Genomic DNA, 17706 nt, shown 5'->3' on the forward strand with positions numbered 1-17706 from the left:
AAATTGTATTTTGTATACTTAGTTGCTGTTGTTTCATGTGCTGTCACATACTGAATTTTCTTAGCAGCATTTTACTTCCCATATTATAATTCTATTAAAAATAGAAAAATAATTTTTCATGTTGGAAAGCAAAATTACCTTTCTTTCTAGATAGTTTTAGCTGGGAAGGTTATACATTTCTTTCAAAATCTGTTTTAGTCAGTGCAGCTGTTTTTTGTTAAAGTTTAATGCTGAGTAGATTATAATCACAGGGATGAAAAATTTTAATTTGCTGATCATCTGAGTCTAATCATAGAGCACACTACAGACATCTTTGGAGTTTCACGTTGGGATCCATTTTACACTGGCTTCAGACCTTCCATGATTATAAAAAATGCTGTTTCATGTAGTGTTCCTCTCTTTGTTACCTTTGTTGTCGGTAATGCACAGAAAGTGTGAGCTACCTGACACAGGGGTAGACCATGTGTTGGTGTTTGGTGTTTGTAGTCCAGGACTGATGCCCTTCTGCTTTACTGTGCCATAAATAACAATTTTAACTTCTTTGTCATTTGGGATTTCAGTTGACACCGTGACACATTTCCCAATTTGATTTCAATTTTCTCCTTCAGTTGATACCAAAAAATAATTGATTTGTGAAACAAGCTGCACCTTTCTAAAGGGTGTACAGAGGTTATTACATAAGTGCTATTAAAGTTTGAAAATAGCAGCCTAGGAAACAATCAGTCAAGCCAGCAATACTTAAATAAGTGTTTATTTAAAAGGTCAAAAGACTAAAAAGCATCAGAATTGGGGTTGTCTGATTATAATGTCGAGTCTGTACCAGTAAGTTAAGGATTTCATTGTGTGTTTTTCTTTCACAGACTATGCTGTAGAAGAGAGACCTTCTCAGATCTCTGTCATGCAGCAGCTGGAGGATGGTGGCCCTGACCCTCTAGTATTTGTTTTAAATGCTAATTTGCTGTCCATGGTAAAAATAGTAAATTGTAAGTTTTTATTATTAAATAAGTTTTGGTCTATGGGAGGGGAAATGTATATATTATTAGTAGGAACAGCAGCATTTTTATTTGGTAGGATAGTCTCTGAAAATGTGTACACATTGACAAGTTTGTACTGAGCCATATGAAGTTAAATTACAAAAGGCTCTTTTCTGTGATTTAGACATCAGTGCAGATAATTTTGTGTGGCAAATATAAACTATACTAATAGAGCCTCCAGCTTTGGAGATCTATGTCTCCTGTCCAGCTTGGTAGGGCAGGGTGCTTTATAACTTAATAAATTAAGATGTTTACAAGCCTTTCAGCATCTCTTAGATTGCAATACAGTGTTTTACATATGTATAAAAATGTAATACATAATAGAGGTTTTATTGAAATAACTTAATTCTCAGCAAATGAACTGTGAAGCTTAGAGCATGTGTCTTTACTGGCATTCATGTGAAGCAGAACAGCACAGTGAGGTCTCATGAAAAGACCTGACATTCAGCTCTCCATCCTAAGAGAGATATCACTGTTGGAAGCTGGTGTAGCTGTCAGGATCATGGTATGCACAGCCAACAGCCTGGCCTCTTCCCAGGCCCCTTCATTCACACTTCAATCCTGTCCTTTAATTTGAATACAGAACCTGCTAAAAGTCTGCTCTGTGCTGTTAATCCCAAGATCTCACAGGGAGCTGTAATGCTCTGGCTCTTCCTTAGCTGTAAACTGGGAATTATGGAGCTGCCTTTGTCTTGGGCGTGCTTTTCTTGCACGGTAGCAGATTTAGGACGTAATTTTATCCGTGTGACCGATAACACAACAATACTTGCTGTAAAACTGCCTCTTGCAAGAGCTGTCTTCCTGCAGTGAAATTTGGGGCTATATTTTGAAATTCCACTCTCCTGAGCCCTGTTTTGTCCGTGCAGATGTGAACAGGAAGTGCTGGTGTTTCACTACCAAAGGCATGCACGCGGTGGGGCAGTCGGAGATCGTCATCCTCCTGCAGTGTTTGCCTGATGAGAAGTGTTTGCCCAAGGATATCTTCAACCACTTTGTGCAGCTTTACCGGGATGCCTTAGCAGGTAGGAGTGCTCGCTGTTAAAGGTGGTTTGGATTGGGTCATACTGGCTCAGGTGCATTTCTGTCACAGCAAATGGCTGGTTTTGTATAGAAGAGTATAAAAAGAGAATAAGGATTGAAGCTGATAGGGAGATAAGTTCTTATTGTTTGTTAGTACCCAGTGTTATCATCATCTCACCAAACAAAGGTATTAATGAGCTGCTGGTAAGCTGGGGAGCTGCTCCAAAGATCTTCCAGCCAGGAATAAAGTTTTGAGAATTCTTGTGGATACTATGTTCAATATCCCCAGACTAGGTAGTTCAGAAGTTTGATTCCCACAGTACCTGTCTCTGTTGCCACATTATGGGGATACTACTTATATTATAAAGTAATACAAATATATCTGTATATGTGTGCCTGGAATTGTAGGGCATTGTAGACATTATCCCTGAATTTTGAATTTTTGTACCTCAATTGCAAGATTTTTATGTAAACCTTTGCACATTTTACATTTGCTAAGTAAATAGGCTTCCACTTCTAGTTGTTGTTAAACTTTAGAATTCAAAAATCATTGCATAAGGAAAAATGCAAGTGTTTGGTTCCACTGATTGGAAAATAAGCTAGTTTTCCAGAGATGAAATTGGATCACATTAAGGTTATGTGCTGAAAATACCTTTACAAAGGGTTCTGCTTATAATTTGCAATGCCTTTGGAGTGACTGAATCCAGTAGTTTAATAAAATAATGATCTTTGTTTCCTAAAATGTCTTGATACAACAAAGGTCAGCTTGTTCAGAGAAGTTGCCAGGTTCAGAATGTATTATTATCACATGTGATCTTGTGTACACTGCAAACAGCTACCTTTCCAAACCTCAATTCATTTGCAATTCTTTATCTTCTGATTATGTTATTCAGAGAGAGATAGATATGAAAAATTGCAAGCATGTGTATATAAATATATATATATATGTATATTGCAGATAGAAATCCAGCTTGGTGTGTATATTGCTGTGAAGTTCTGTATAATTACACTACAGAAATGCATAATTTATAACTCCTACATAATGTATTTGGAATTCTTCTTTTAGTACTGTAGTGGTAGTAATTTGATATTCTACAATTCTACTGGTGCAAAGAGCTGCTTACTATTGTACAGTTCTTAATCAGAACACAAATGTCACAGTTTAAGAATTCCACTTTGTGTTTTCTTGTGGTAGGATTTGCTCTGTGTTGTATTTCAGACATGAAGTACAAGTAGACACCTTCAGTTGCAATAGAATTGCCTCCAGGTTTTGTAGATCATGGCACCTGGGTGAGCTCCCATAGCACTTTGGAATGCTCTCCCAATATCGATCATTTTTTCTTTCCAAGGCATGGGTTGTTTGAGAGAGAGAAGTATATATCAGCATATTTGTGACTCGGGCTTTTTTGAACTTTATCCAGGCAGAGAGACAGGATAGGATGCTACAGGGTTTCAGTTTGGTCTCTGTAGTTCCTTGGAAGTGTTTAGCAGTTTTCCTGCTGTTGTAGATGGAGCTGTTCATTCCAAGCTGTTCATTTCAGAGGTCCTGCACCTCTCCTAGGATGAGGTGATGGACATTTAGAGCAAATGAGAATTCCTATTAGAAGTTAGAGGCTATTTAAAACTCTCTGCCTCACCTTTTCATTTTTCATTACATAATGGATTGGCTTACATTTAATGTAATCAGGAAATTGAAATAAATTCTGTGGTGTTTTTTATTTGCTCCCTTTAGTAAAAGTTTTCTTTTTAAAACATTTTCTTAAAAATAAAAAGGCTGCACCACCCTGAGCCTTCATTACTTTTGTTATGGGAAGTCCCCAACATTAAGCTGTGCTCTGGTTGTAGGACTTTCTAACTGTAGAACAACAGAGAGATTTTGAAGGAAAAATGGCATTTTTCGCTATAGGTTGTGTGCATGTGAATTATAAGAAACTAAAGTTGTCAGTTAAGGCAAGTATTAGTTGCTGCTCACTTTTCATCACTTTAGTTTTCCTCTGGCCCCTCTGTCATCCAGCTCCCTGCTGTGTTGCTTCTCTTGTTTTGAAATTGGAAGCTAATGATTTCTGTTGTGGCTGTAGTAGTTGTACTGTTGTGGTAGTAATCCCATGATTATCCTTGTCTGTTGGCTATAAGCCTGACAGTGAATGGAAAAATGAGAACTTCTGTCCCTCTGAATGGCTACTTTGAGGCAGTTGGATGTGTTAATACAGCACTGCCAGATCTGCCCTAGTGCATCAGCTCTTTGGTGGAATACAATCAATGCTACTGTTACTTCTGGAGTGAAAATGTAAATCTGGCAACTGCATGAAATGGCTTTGTGGTCACCCTGGGTTTGAGGATGTTCTGTGTGAGGGTGGATCTATCCCAGACACAGTTTGTGTATTTTTCACTCAGCCTGGTTTTAATTAAATATGGTGGTAAATAATGCAGAGCAGAGCTATAAAAAGGCCCAAAAAGTAGATGTTCTGAACAGAGAAAAGGTTAACTGAGTGAGTAATACACCCCTGCTACTGTTATGTGAAAGGATGGATACAAAATCAAACATCAAATAAGGTGCATGAGTCATGTCTGGAGGACTGCCACAGACTAGCCTGAAAAAGTTTTGGATACTGGCAGCAGCTACTCACTGATAGTAAGTGAAGCATTATGGCCTTTGCCAACAGGAGTAAGTTCTTTCCAAATTACTTGCTGATGTGTTTCAATAAAAAGATGCTCAGCATGGTCAGAACTTTGAATGTGGAGTTTCACTTGATTTTTTCTCAGTGCTGGCATCTGCTACAGATGTGTTGTGCCGTCAAGGTACAGTCGCGATCTTGTCTCTTCTGTGGCTCTTTGTGGCTCTTGGTGTTTCTTCTCCAAAGGAAATGTGCTCATTTGCTCTTGAAGAAAGTCCATGTGGCAGGGTTGTTCACAGGTAAATACTGCTTTGGACCTCTTGCTGCAGAACTGGGATGCTTGGGGTTTTCAGGATGCCGATACAGTGTTGGGTACTTGGCAGTTCCTGGCTGTTCCTGGTGACAGTGGAATGAGGCTGGACAAATGTGGGCTGACTTCCCTAAGCCTTCCCTGAGACTGGATGCCAATACCACCTTTGTGACCTGGCATTAGCCAAGAGATAGAAGGATACATTAGGAATTTAACCTTACTATTTTTGGTAAAAGCATCTACCTGGCTTCACCACATATTGAGGACAATAAAAAAACCGCAGGATTCTTTTTTTTCCCTTCTGCCTTTCCTGGTGTAGACTATTTTATCTGAGTCCAGAAGGGATTGCCAAACTACTGTGTAAAGTACACTGTCCAGCAGAGGAAGATAACTAAGTGAAGAATTCAAACCAGCATGGATCACAGTTGAAGGGAAATCACATCAGTGGAGAAAAGCATGTTTTTTTTAAAGGACTTTGTAGAGATACTTAAGATTTAAAGTCAAGGATAACCCAGCATAACTGAGAAGAGAGTAAGTACTGACCTCCTGCAGAACTACTTTAGATGCATCATGCACACCTAAAGCACTTCTAAATAATGTCAGTTGTCTGATGTCAAGTGCTGGAACTTAATAAAAGGAAAGGCACCTTTCTGCTCACTCTGAGATTACTTCTTTAGAAAGGAAGTTGTGATATTTTTTAAATTAAATTACATGCTTTTGAGAAGGATAGCTATTTTTGAAAGCTTTTTCTGACACCTACACTTTCTCTACAAGCTTCTGAAACACAGTTCTGTGCTTAAAATGTGTAATGGTGCAGTGGGTTGGGTTTGACAATGTAATAGCAGCTTCTCAGGGGGTCCTTGGCTTGGAACCACCTTCAGAGATGTGGCAGGAAAGGCTGACAAACCCTGGTCAGTGCAGAAATGTTTGTGGGGCCCAAAGAGGCTTTTTGACTTGGGTTTGCTGATTGAAAAGGGCACTAGAGAAGAGAAATGTGTAGGAAAACACTTTGATTCTTCCCGTGCTGTCCACATCCAGGCTCTTGCATGCTCTTATAAATAACAAATTGCAGCACAACTACCTAATCCCAGTAATTTGCCCTCTTAAAGCAGTGGTAACCTCTTGGAGCTTGCACTGTGTGAGCTACTCGTGTCAGAAGGAGTCATTTATAGTGCTGTGGCTTATGGAAGGAAAGGGCTGAACAGCTGAGTTGCAGATTCCACTCTAAGGGTTTTTTTCATGTTTCCGTTGGCTGAAAAATTCTTATTAAGGCATCCCAGGCGTGTGAGCTTTGGAGCTCCATCTCCTGAAACGGAAAAAATAAGGAGTCATCCCCTTCTGCTGCAGCACTTGGCACCAGTCTCGAGTGGAAATGTCTGATTGCTTTGTCATCGCAGTGGGCAGTGCCACACGTCTGGGATCTGCATGGGGCTGTACAGCTGCACTTTGCCTGGCCTCTTCCACACAGAAAAGGTGCAGAATCCCATTCAGGCTGGCAGTTCACATCCCTCAGACACTTCAAGGGTAGAAAGGATTATTATGGTCGTGTTGGAACCGAGAACCTCACCAAGGAATGTTACTATCAGGCCTGTAGCTTCTATTTAGGTAGGAACAGATGGGAAGGGGAAAAGGAAGTAGAAATGAAGAAGAGGCGATTAGTGAGGGTAGGCGGGAACTGCAAAAGCAAATGAGTGTCAGCAGCTATTTTAGATAAGTGCAAATCTCCTGTGAGCACCAGTGGATACACAGATTTGCACTAGCAGGATGCCCAAGGTGGTGCATTGGTGTATTGACTGAGCAGGCAACAGTGTCACAGCACCCCTGACAGATGTGCATTTGGCATGGGCAGGATCAGTGACTCTCAGCAGCTGACAACACTGGATGTGGCTCTGTTAATCATGTTAGGCGGACCAGTAGCTACTTTTCATCAAGTATGCTCAGCTGAGCCACTCAGTGTCTCAGTTGTAGCCGCTCTGGGAGTTCTGGAGTTTGATCTGGGGTGATACTGTCAGCTCTGGGTTGTGCGGGTCTGTAAAATAGAGGTTGGCTTCCAGGACAGTGACAAGCTCTGAATGACCTGTACCCTGCTATGGGATGTCTGGGCTGCCAAAGCTCATCACTTTCTAGCAGAGAACTTGAGAACTTAGTTTGTGCAGCACTTTGTGGGTTTAGAAAAAAAAAGTCCACTAAGGTGCCTTCTAATTTGAATAATGAGAAAATCCCTGAGAATATTTGTTAGAGTGAGTATGAAAGGAGCCTTTTGCTTAGAGGCCTGGCAGTAGCTCTGTTTAAAGCTGGACAGCCCAAGGTCAGGTGAAGGAAGTAATACTCACTGGTGATTGTGCCAGGGGCATCTGGAGGGATGCAAAGTAGCATGGCCACATCTCCAGAGGGAGGGCTGGAATAGCTGTGTTATTCTAACAGATTGTATTACTGAGGATGTCAAAGCTGCACTTCTGTGACTCACATTTTTACCTTCTTAAAACCTCATGTTTGTTTGTGTGTGTCTCATGTGAGAAAGGGAGAAAGGCTCCAGTTACTTTCCAGTGATTGTGCACATTGGAGACATGCACATCACTGCCTTGAGTTCAGATATACTCCATTATGAGGTGGTGGGGAAAGAGCAGAAAATCTGCTTAGCAGTCTGCAGGTGGGAAAGCCTGGGATTGCTGCAGGAGCCCAGGAGGTCTGCATGAGTACCTCAGTCCCGTGCAATTCCTCAGGAGTGGTGTGATCAAGCACACCATGCTCTCTGAAACGACTCGTGTTTTTCTTTGAGAGCAAATCAGCGCTATTAATATTCACATCTTCCTATGGAGAATTGTGATCAGCTGTTCTGTACATTATTTGCACGCTGTTGTTGTCATTTGATAAAAGGAATCACACCATGGTTCTTTGCTTCAACGGTAAATGCTGTGTCGGATGCTATAATAGCCTAATCAACATTCAGACTCAGTCAGCCATTCCAGTGTAAACATTTTTGGAAATTAAGAGCATCAAAGAGTAAAAATGTGAATAAAAATTAGTGGTGTTTCTCCCCTGTGTCTCTCAGTTGCATTTTACATTAAGTGTACTAATGAAATAAACACTCTTTTGTGTAATTCTGGAAATGACCCAGATCTCCAGTACGTGTCTGAGCAGGCACCCCAGTGGTTTGCCTAAATGGAAGGACAACCAATGGGCATTAATTGTTTGACCAGGTGCACAGCCCTCCTTAAATTGCAGCTGAATGGAAAAGTTTAGTTCAGTCAGCAGCAGCTTCTGCAGTGGAAACCCCTTGAGTATCTGGGAGATACTGAAAACAGGCTTTCTGTGGGTGTTTTTGTAGTGCCAGGAGGAAGTTGCAGGAACCATTTCCTTGGCAGCAATACTGGCCTGAGCTATCCTGTGATACCCTGTGCTCTCCCTGGCGCAGGTTGCCCAAAGAAGCTGTGGATGCCACATCCCTGGGAGTGTTCAAGGCCAGGTTGGATGGGGTTGGAGCAACCTGGTCTGGTGGAAGGTGCCCCTGCCAATGGCAGGGGCTTGGAATGAGATGAGCTTTAAGGTCCCTTCCAACCCAGGCCATTCTATGATTCTATGAAACAGGCAGATCACAAGAATGATTGAGGCAAATCCCTCCCTGCTCCCCAGGAGAGGCTGGATGTCTGTGTTGTTGTTTCAGGTGTGATTAGTACACAGAAGTACTTCAGGAAGCAAAGTGAGTTTAATATTGGTTTTTTGGTTTCCCTTCTGAAAAACTCCTGACTTTCTTGATACAGCTCTCAAACTAGCAAAGCAATGACCTTTTTGTTTCCATAGGTAACATTGTTGGCAACCTGGGACACTCTTTTTTCAGCCAGAGCTTCCTTGGAAGCAAAGAACACGGAGGCTTCTTGTACGTTGCAGCAACGTATCAGTCCCTGCAGGACCTGGTGCTCCCAACCCCACCGTACCTGTTTGGCATCCTCATCCAGAAATGGGAGACTCCCTGGGCTAAAGTGTTCCCCATCCGGCTGATGCTGAGACTCGGAGCCGAGTACAGGCGTAAGTACCAGGCACTGAGCTCCAGTAACTTCTGCAAATTTGTCCACCGTGGTGGGCCAAAAATTGGATGTCTTGCCTATCTGCAGTTTTAATTGGCACATGTCATAAATCTGAATTACCGTGAAGATGATCTGTTGTTAATTTTCCCCAGAATATTTCAACAAAATAAGTTTCAGAATGTGCTTTATAGGGATTTGTAATTTTAACTTTTGAAGTTTCGGGAACAGTGTGAATTTTTCACAAGATACCTACATTGCCGGAGAGCAAAAAGAAAATCCTAAAATTTGCTTTCTGAGGATGAAGACTGTAGGTTAAATTTGTCCAAGGAAACATTCATGTTAAAGATGTGTAGGGCTTTTTGTGTATCCATGAGGTTTTTTTAAGTAGTACATTTATTCCCATCAATGTTTAGAAAAACAAACAGAACGCTCATATTTTGGATGTGACATCTGCTTTTAGCAGAGAAAGAAATGTTTTCCTAGTGACAAACAGAAGTACCTGCTCTAACACATCGTGAAGCCGGACTTTGCATCGTTTCCATAGCTGTGGTTTGGATTTAGGCACATTCCCATGTGCTGGGGCAGTTGTGACTGCAGGTCACTTCCTCAGTCTCTTCCTGGAAGGTGCTGCGTTTGTGTCCCAGGTTTCCTGGGTTTCCTTCCATCCCGTTTTCTGGTGGAACTGTCAGATTTCAGCCATTTGTGCAGCCCTGCTGGCTCTGCAGCAGATCAGATCAGCACAGGAGTCCCTCTGGGCTGCTGGATTTGCAGAAAACATCTGCTGAGCATCCGCAGATCAGCCGTACAGCTCGGGCTCAGGGAATTCGGGGCATCTGGGATGTAGCTGAGCTGCTGTTCACAGACATGGGAAATTCAGCCCTTGTCGGTGCCTCAGGGCACTGAGCACGAGTTGGTCGCTGTGTGGGGGCTGTGGTGCTTTCAGACACTGCAGAAGCTGGAGCTGATTTCCATCAGGAAATCCTCACGATGTTAATTCAAACCTGCTGAGCACTTCACAGCCCCTTCTGAGCACACTGGGAGCTGTGGAGATGTGTGGCATTTGGGGAAATCAGACTGACAGTTTGCCTGAGGATAGTTTAGGAACCTTCCTTCAAACATGTGTTTAGGAAGCCTTGGCACTGTGTATCACTGCATGAGTCATGATCCAAGCATTGTGATGGCTCCTGCTGCAACATAACGTCAGGCAGCCAGATCCATACACTGCCCTTGGAATTGCATCACAGATGTTTTACAGGTATGGCCAAGCCAGCCAAGGAATGCAGGTATTTCACATTGCTGACATACCATAAATGGCCTTTTAATTGTTTTTGACATAGCCCTGGAGAGGTTGCAACCTTCTTATGAAATAATGAAAACAACAAAGGAAATAATCTGGATTATCACTTGAATGTCACACCTGTCAGCTACAGAAGTGCAAGGTTTATGATGCTGTAGTGGAGAGCAGCAGGAGGGTTGTACAAAAAAAGGAAGAAGCCATTTCCAAGGAGTAGTCTCAGAAAAGCATTTAGAAAGGCCATCTTTGCCATCAGGGTCCAGATCACCAGATTCAGTCCTGCAGGGTTGGCACTTGTCAGCTTTCCACATAACTGTTCTTGTTTCTGGGGCCATGACACACGTGGAAGATACATTATAGCCTTAAACCCTTCTACCCTTTGCTTTTTAAACACCGGACTCTCCAACCTCTTCTTTAGCTGCTGCTCCCCCAGTTCAACTGAGGAGGTGGTATTTGAGTCTGGTTTGCAGGATCTTGGTATGTAAATTACAATCTGACCTGTTGTGTTTTGTTTTATTCCAGTTTATCCCTGCCCACTTTTTAGTGTCAGATTCCGTAAGCCTTTGTTTGGAGAGACTGGACACACGATCATGAACCTCCTTGCAGTAAGTGCTGCCTTGGAATTCGCGTGTTCCGTCCGTGGGAGTTCCATCAGCATGGGGAGAACTGAACTCCTGCTGCACTTGGCATCAGGTTTAGAAGATGCCAGGAGAGATAGTGGGGATTTGGATGAATTTACTTGCTGTGCTGATAGTGGCTGTGTGCTTTCATCAGCACAGTGAATTGTAACCAGGTATCCAAATCAACATCCTAAACCTGGCCACCGGAGGATGTTTGGATGTTGAAATAAGAGCATTATTTGCTCAGATTACTTCCTCAGAAGTGCTGGGTCATCACAGTGTGCAGTCACAGCTCTCTGATTACACAGTGCTTCAACTGAAGGGAAGTTATTATCTCTTCCTACTTTGCAAATATTTTCAATATAGAAAATTCTCCTTGATGCATGACTTAAATCTCACTGCTGGAAAAACTTTTATCTCCATCCAGTAATGTAACAGAATGCAGAGAGCAGGTTGTGTTATGTACAGTGATGATATTCAAGGCTGGAGAAAATTAATTTGGATGTAAGAAAATGAGTGAAATGACTTACATTGACTTACAGTCACGATTATGGTTTTCATTTGTGTACTGCAATTACACGGGTTACAGGCTGTGGTGTCCCTGTCCCTCCCTGCCTTTCAGTCACTGATTACAATTATTTGAATGGGTTAACTAATAAGTCACCAGGGTAGTTATGAAACCTCCAATGTTAATGATGATCATTGTGCCTAACTTAAAAACTTGTTTTAATTACCAGGACTTCAGAAATTACCAGTACACACTGCCTGTGGTCCAAGGTTTAGTGGTTGATATGGAAGTCAGAAAAACCAGCATCAAAATTCCTAGCAACAGATATAATGAGGTAATGCTTATAATTCATACATTTCTCTACAGTTTCTTTGTGGTTGGAGTACCTGGGATCTAAAGGAATTTTTATTTTATTCACCACCACTGGGGAAAACTGCCTCAAAAGCAAATAATAAGTGCAGGATGCACAGAGCTTTTGGAAGTGAATGATGGTGGCTGCACAGGAAGAACACAGTTCCATTCAGTATTAATTAAACTCTTACACTTTTCCTTCAGGTTTTTGAACCGTTTACATATAAAGTGTAATATGTTTGATTTGAGCAAATAGATTGACAAACTTTACACTGGAGGTAAACTAGGAAGAAAAAATGCATTAGCTTTTCTCATCTATGCTGTGTCTTCCCACTCAAAGCATTTTGTAGTATTTGTTGGATTGCTGATTATTTAATGTAAAATTTCCCTCAACATCTAAATTTTATACTTGATTTCTGGTGTGAGAAAATCAATCAGAATCTGTAGGAGTTAGTGCTGCTGAGAAAGCTGGGGGAGGAGGTATTTGAACAGTAATGAAAGAGAACAGTGGAGAAGGTGATTGATTTTGTGTTCTGTCTGAGGAGAAGGGGGTAACTTGGTACTTTGAAACCAATCAGAGCTGGGGAGAGAGCAAACCTCCCAGGCAAATGGTATTTACAAGAGTTCTTGTAAGATCAGAACAGAATTGCAGCTTTATCTCAAGAGGGAATTCACCTGCCAGAAACATTTGAGTAAAATATGTGAGAATAAAGAAATTCATTGGGAAAAAAAGACAAAGTGTTCTTAGGTGAAGTTTGAAGAAGATTAAATTGATACAGATAGAAGATAAAGGGTCTGTTAAAAGGTGTTTTAATTTTTAATGCAGTTGTGAGAGAATGGAGGAGGTCAGGGAGGTTTGTGTGAATTCAGTCTGGATTGGCACAGCCTGCAGTTCAGTGCCAGCCCTGTCTGGCCTTGCAAGTTGTCAGCTGCACTTGTGTCACACACTGACTGAACAGGGCTGGGAGGGACTTTCTGGGTCAGGGGACCTAATAGCAAAACCTCTGCCTCGTGCTTGGGTTTTCTTTCCAGTGTCAAGCAAGGATTCAACTTTTTAAATTGAGAAAGTGTTATTTAATATTATTGCTTGCGATCCAGTTGAAAGGTTGAATTAGTAGAAATTTTTCATCTGAGTTTAGTTTAAACTTAGATGAATTAAACCACAAGACATTTACTTTTTTTCCCCATGTAAAGCAGTATTTAATTAGAAAAGACTGTCACTCAAACTATCTCAAAAGTTAAAAACTCATTTAAAATCCCATGCATGGATTAAATGTGGAGAATTCAGCATGTAATTAACAAATTGCACATTAATATGTAGTTTTCTCTAAACACACATTTTTGTCTTCAAATTATTTAAATTTTCTACAACTTACAGTGACCCTTTGTTGCGTGTTTAGTCCCTCAGCAAAGGTGACTGTCATTTCTTAATTGGTTGCCTTCTAATGAAACACAGTTGCCATGTCCAGTTGTTGCTTGTGCTGAAGGCAACTGCTGAGCTCCACAAAGATGGCTGTCCTGGAGCTAAAATCTTTCTGGAGCATGACATGATAGACTGGATAATGAAATACACTGTTGTCTGATGCAAAATCGTAATTAAGTTTCCTCCCCAAACATTACACCTGTGCACATTTGTGAGTAGTGAGCATTAGCTAATGTTCCTGACACTATAATTAAAGTTTTGTGTTGGACTGAGGGAGACAGATGTGTTGTGTGTAGCCTGAATGCTTATCAGCTCCAGGAAGGAGAGGGTGGGAGTTTGAGTGCTGCTCAGAGATGTCAAATAATTCTGCATTTTCCGTCTTGCCAGGGTTTTCACTGTGGGGGAATTTGTGTAATTCAGTTTGACTTGTTTTCTTTTAAGCAAACATGTAATTTGCGAGTTTGAAACAAATTCCAGAGCTAGATGACTCCCTCTGTTTTCTTTTGGATCAAAAATCACATAGTCTGTGCCTGCCTGAAGAGGTAGAGTGGAGAAAAGGAAAGGAACGATATAATGTACAAGAGTGTTTTGCCAAGGCATGTAACTTGGTGTATGTCAGATGATATGCAGCAAAACTGAAGGGCAGAGGCATCACAAATATTATTGGATGCTTTCTGGAGGCTTCCTTTGCAGAGAATTAAATTTCTTTCTGGATATCTATGAGTTGGATCTTTTAGAAAAGTATTTTACCTGGAAACATTAATTCCAATTTCACCAGTTCATTCGGAGAGACACTGAAGCTTTGGTGTCTGGTCCTGGCAGAACAGGATGAAATGGCCCCAGTCTGAGTGCCCACGTGGCATTTATGATTTTATGTCCTAAGCAACTGGAGCTGTGTAAACAAGCCAGATATTTCCTCCCAGGGTTTTTCTAATGTTTTTTTCTGTGTATTTTTAAAAACAGGTTAGAGAGAACAGCTTTTGCAACTTACATAGCTCAGCTATCCCTTACACCATTTATCGTAACGGCACAAAAAGTGGCACTTTAAAGAATCCAGGCAGCAAAAGACCTGAACCCTCTTCTCCAAAGCAGTTTGTGGTTCCGAGTGCTGAAACCTGACGTGGGACATGAGCACTGTTGGGAAGCTTACCCTGTCCAATTGAACAGCTCCAAGAACCACCTGTTTCTGGAAGTGCCTGCTGAACTGGGTGGGAATGGTAACCCTTTGTGTTTGCAGATGATGAAAGCCATGAACAAATCCAACGAGCACGTGCTGGCGGGGGGTGCCTGCTTCAACGAGAAGGCCGACTCGCACCTTGTGTGTGTGCAGAACGACGATGGGAACTACCAGACACAGGCCATCAGCATCCACAACCAGCCCAGGAAGGGTGAGAGGGGCTCAGCTCTGCCTGGGTGCTGCTGTCCCAGCGCTGTGGGGCTTTGGGAATCGGTCACAGCTGGGTTTGGTTCTGTTAGAGGAAATCATTCTGAGCGCTGGTGTTACTGCTGGGCAGCTCTGTGAGTTGGACCTGCAATGTGAGGAGTAGTAACATATTGCCCCATCTGCCCTTCACCCCTTGGTGTCTTATTCCCCTTGCAGAACCCATGAGCTCATGTGTCAGGGGCACACTGCTTTGCAGGCTGTGTGCAGCCCACATCACACTTCTGTGGGTCAGTGGTGCTGTTCTGACTTTGCCCGAGATGTGCTTCAGCAACTTCAGAGATGAAGCAAACAGAAAATAAAGCACAGAGCAGTTGCTCCCTTGTCCCTGTGGCAATGCTGCTGGCACAGGACAGCTCAGGACTTGTAGTGTTCCAGAGGTCACAGTGCTGGAACTGGCTTAGGCAACACCTCTCCATTAATAATGAGCTGGCTTTGGCATTATTGGAGGTGCAGGTGAGGTTGTGGTTGCCTATGCTTGATCTACACTATGTGAAAGGAAGATCAGATTTAGTATGAGAGAAAGGTGAATAGGAATAACCAACAACAGCAGCAGCAGCATTTTAATAATGCAGCTTCAGGAAACTTCTCATGTTCACCTTAATTAGACCATCTGATTTCCAGGCTATATTTTTGTTACAGTAGGCTGAAAGGCTGCAGCAGCAGTGTGCTGAGAATTTAAATGTGGGTATGGGGAACATTTCTGGCAAAGAAATTTATACAGTCTCCAAATGAGAACAAGACAGAGGCTGATGCTGGTGTTTTGCAAGTATCCCCAGTCATTCCAGTGAGTTCACTGGCATGGGATGTCACTCAGGACTGACAGTCTTGTCTGACTTCTGTTAACTTCACGTGTGGGACAAGAAGAGGGATTCCCAGAAGGAATTTCATGATGCTTAGTAGTCATTTAAGATAATTTTACTTTGTCAGATGGCTCTGAGCTGTGGCCTTGTCAGTGGGTTGGTGTTACATTGCAATCCATAAACAGCTCACACAATCTTTGCCAGCTGTGTGGGAACACTTAGAAGTTAATTATGTACTTGGTTACCCAAAATTAGTAATTCTGAAATTTAGAGGTGTTTAGGCAGGGAGAGTGAGAGTGATGAAAGAGGAGCATTTGTTAAGCTTGACAAAAACTGTTGTCCAGTTTAGAAACAAACTGGGTGATTTGCCTTTGCATATCCAAGCCTATGATGTGCAGTACAGTCACCATAATTCCAAGCAGCATTTGTCCTGATTTAGGTTAATCACCTCCCTGGCTGATAGAGCTGTGATACCTGATTCTTGTGTAAGGCATTGCTTTACAAAAGCCTCACTAACCCTCTCCTGTTGTTGTTACAGTGACTGGTGCCAGCTTCTTTGTGTTCAGTGGAGCTTTAAAATCCTCTTCAGGCTACCTTGCCAAATCCAGCATAGTGGAAGGTAAGAATTGAACTGCTTCTTAAAACACATTGCTTTCCTCTTAGCACAGCTCAGCTCTGCAGCTAGCAAGGCTCTGCTCCTATTCCTTGGATCTTGGGATCATCTTGCTGCTTCAGCTTTATCCTACTTTTTAGCAAAAACCATCTTGTTTCCTCTAATGAGGAGGAATGTGGGCAGATGCTGTAAAACAGGGTCACAAGCAAATGAGGGTAAGATATGAAATACCTGGCTTGGGAGCCTGTGACTGGTTCACTGGTTTGGGTTGGATGAGGAAATCGTGAGCCTAAGATATATGGAATGTGTAACCCACCAACCAGAAGAGGAAACCCTGCTGAACTTCCTGTGCTACCCACTGCTCTGCAGTGTGCAGGGTTATGAACGTGCATTGTTTATGTGCTTGTGTGTGGGCAGATGAGAACACGACAAGTTGAGATTGTTGAGCTGGTACCTTTCTGATGTGGTTTGTTGTCAGATCACAGGAATAGAGGAGTAGCTGCTGATGGCATATGCTGGCCTGGGAGCTGTTAGTGCCTGTTACTGAGCTGCACAGCTGTGCAGTCACCTCCCTGTAGCTGGGACAGTGCAGACAGGAGTGGGTAAGGAGTTCTCCTTACGGCTTGTGGTGAGGGATAGGAGGTGCCCACACGTCAGGCAGTGGGCACAGCCCCGTGGGGGAGCTGCGAGTGTGCAGCCATGGCTGGGGTCACCAGGGCTGACAGGCAGCCACCCCTCTGCCAGACACTGTGTGCAGGTCATTGTGCCATTTCCTGGGTCTGAACTGGGGATTAGTGTGAGACAGAGGTACAGGTGGATTCAGTCTATACATGGGAAAAATATTTCACTTCTAAGTAATTTCTGCTCTTATCTGGTCTGGAGATGTGGTTTAGTGGTGAACATGGCGGTGCTGGGTTAACAGTTAAACTCGATGATCTTGGAGGTCTTTTTCAAACATAATAATTCCATGACTCCAAAGTTCTGTATCTGTTGCCACTGGCAGGCAAGCCCTGATTTCTCAAACACTGTCACTGCTTCCAGTGCCAACGGTGGTGACAGCAGAATGGAGGAGGGTCACGTGGGGCTTCTGAGGGTGGCCTAGAGCAGGTGTCAAATTTTGAGGCAAACTCCTGTGGCCATTGCTTTAGCTGATTTCACCTGGGAGCTGCCCTTGCCCTGACTGTTGTTTGCCTAGTCAGCACTCAGCAGAGCTGTGTTTTCGGAAGATGAGAGTTCAGAAATGGTTTTACAGAGCATTGCTGCCCATGATGCCTAAAAATGAACATTAAACCTTTGTGTTGCAAGCAGAGGAAGGATGTTTGGGGTTTTTTCTATGTAGGCTCAGTTTGGTGTGGCTTATCTTGGCTTATGAGGATTTCTTGGTTCTCAGATGGAGTGATGGTCCAGATAACTGCTGAGAACATGGACTCTTTGAGGCAGGCCTTGAGAGAGATGAAAGACTTCACCATCACTTGTGGCAAAGTGGATGCTGAAGACCCTCAGGAACACGTTCATATTCAGTGGGTAGAAGATGACAAAAACTTTAGTAAGGGGTAAGTAGAAGAGCAGTCACTTGACACTGGTGACCTATTCTGTTAAAATTTTTAATTGATCTTACAAGGCACATGAGTCTTCCAATCAATAGGAAT

The 17706-nt window shown here is 42.5% G+C and overlaps 1 protein-coding gene across 1 annotated transcript in view; it reads left to right on the top strand.

The window, feature by feature from the left end:
- The window catches only part of ZFYVE9 (zinc finger FYVE-type containing 9), a 56817-nt gene that overhangs the window by 33986 nt on the left and 5125 nt on the right, over positions 1-17706 (top strand). Inside the window, exons 9-16 of the mRNA XM_027648952.1 lie at positions 861-983; positions 1901-2056; positions 8781-9005; positions 10821-10903; positions 11656-11760; positions 14438-14588; positions 15983-16063; positions 17448-17610. Coding sequence (XP_027504753.1) covers positions 861-983; positions 1901-2056; positions 8781-9005; positions 10821-10903; positions 11656-11760; positions 14438-14588; positions 15983-16063; positions 17448-17610 — 1087 coding nt within the window. The remainder of the gene's footprint in view (positions 1-860; positions 984-1900; positions 2057-8780; positions 9006-10820; positions 10904-11655; positions 11761-14437; positions 14589-15982; positions 16064-17447; positions 17611-17706) is intronic.

Source organism: Corapipo altera, unplaced genomic scaffold (assembly GCF_003945725.1).
Source record: "Corapipo altera isolate COAL_440 unplaced genomic scaffold, ASM394572v1 112, whole genome shotgun sequence".
In the NCBI taxonomy this organism is placed as follows: domain Eukaryota; kingdom Metazoa; phylum Chordata; class Aves; order Passeriformes; family Pipridae; genus Corapipo; species Corapipo altera.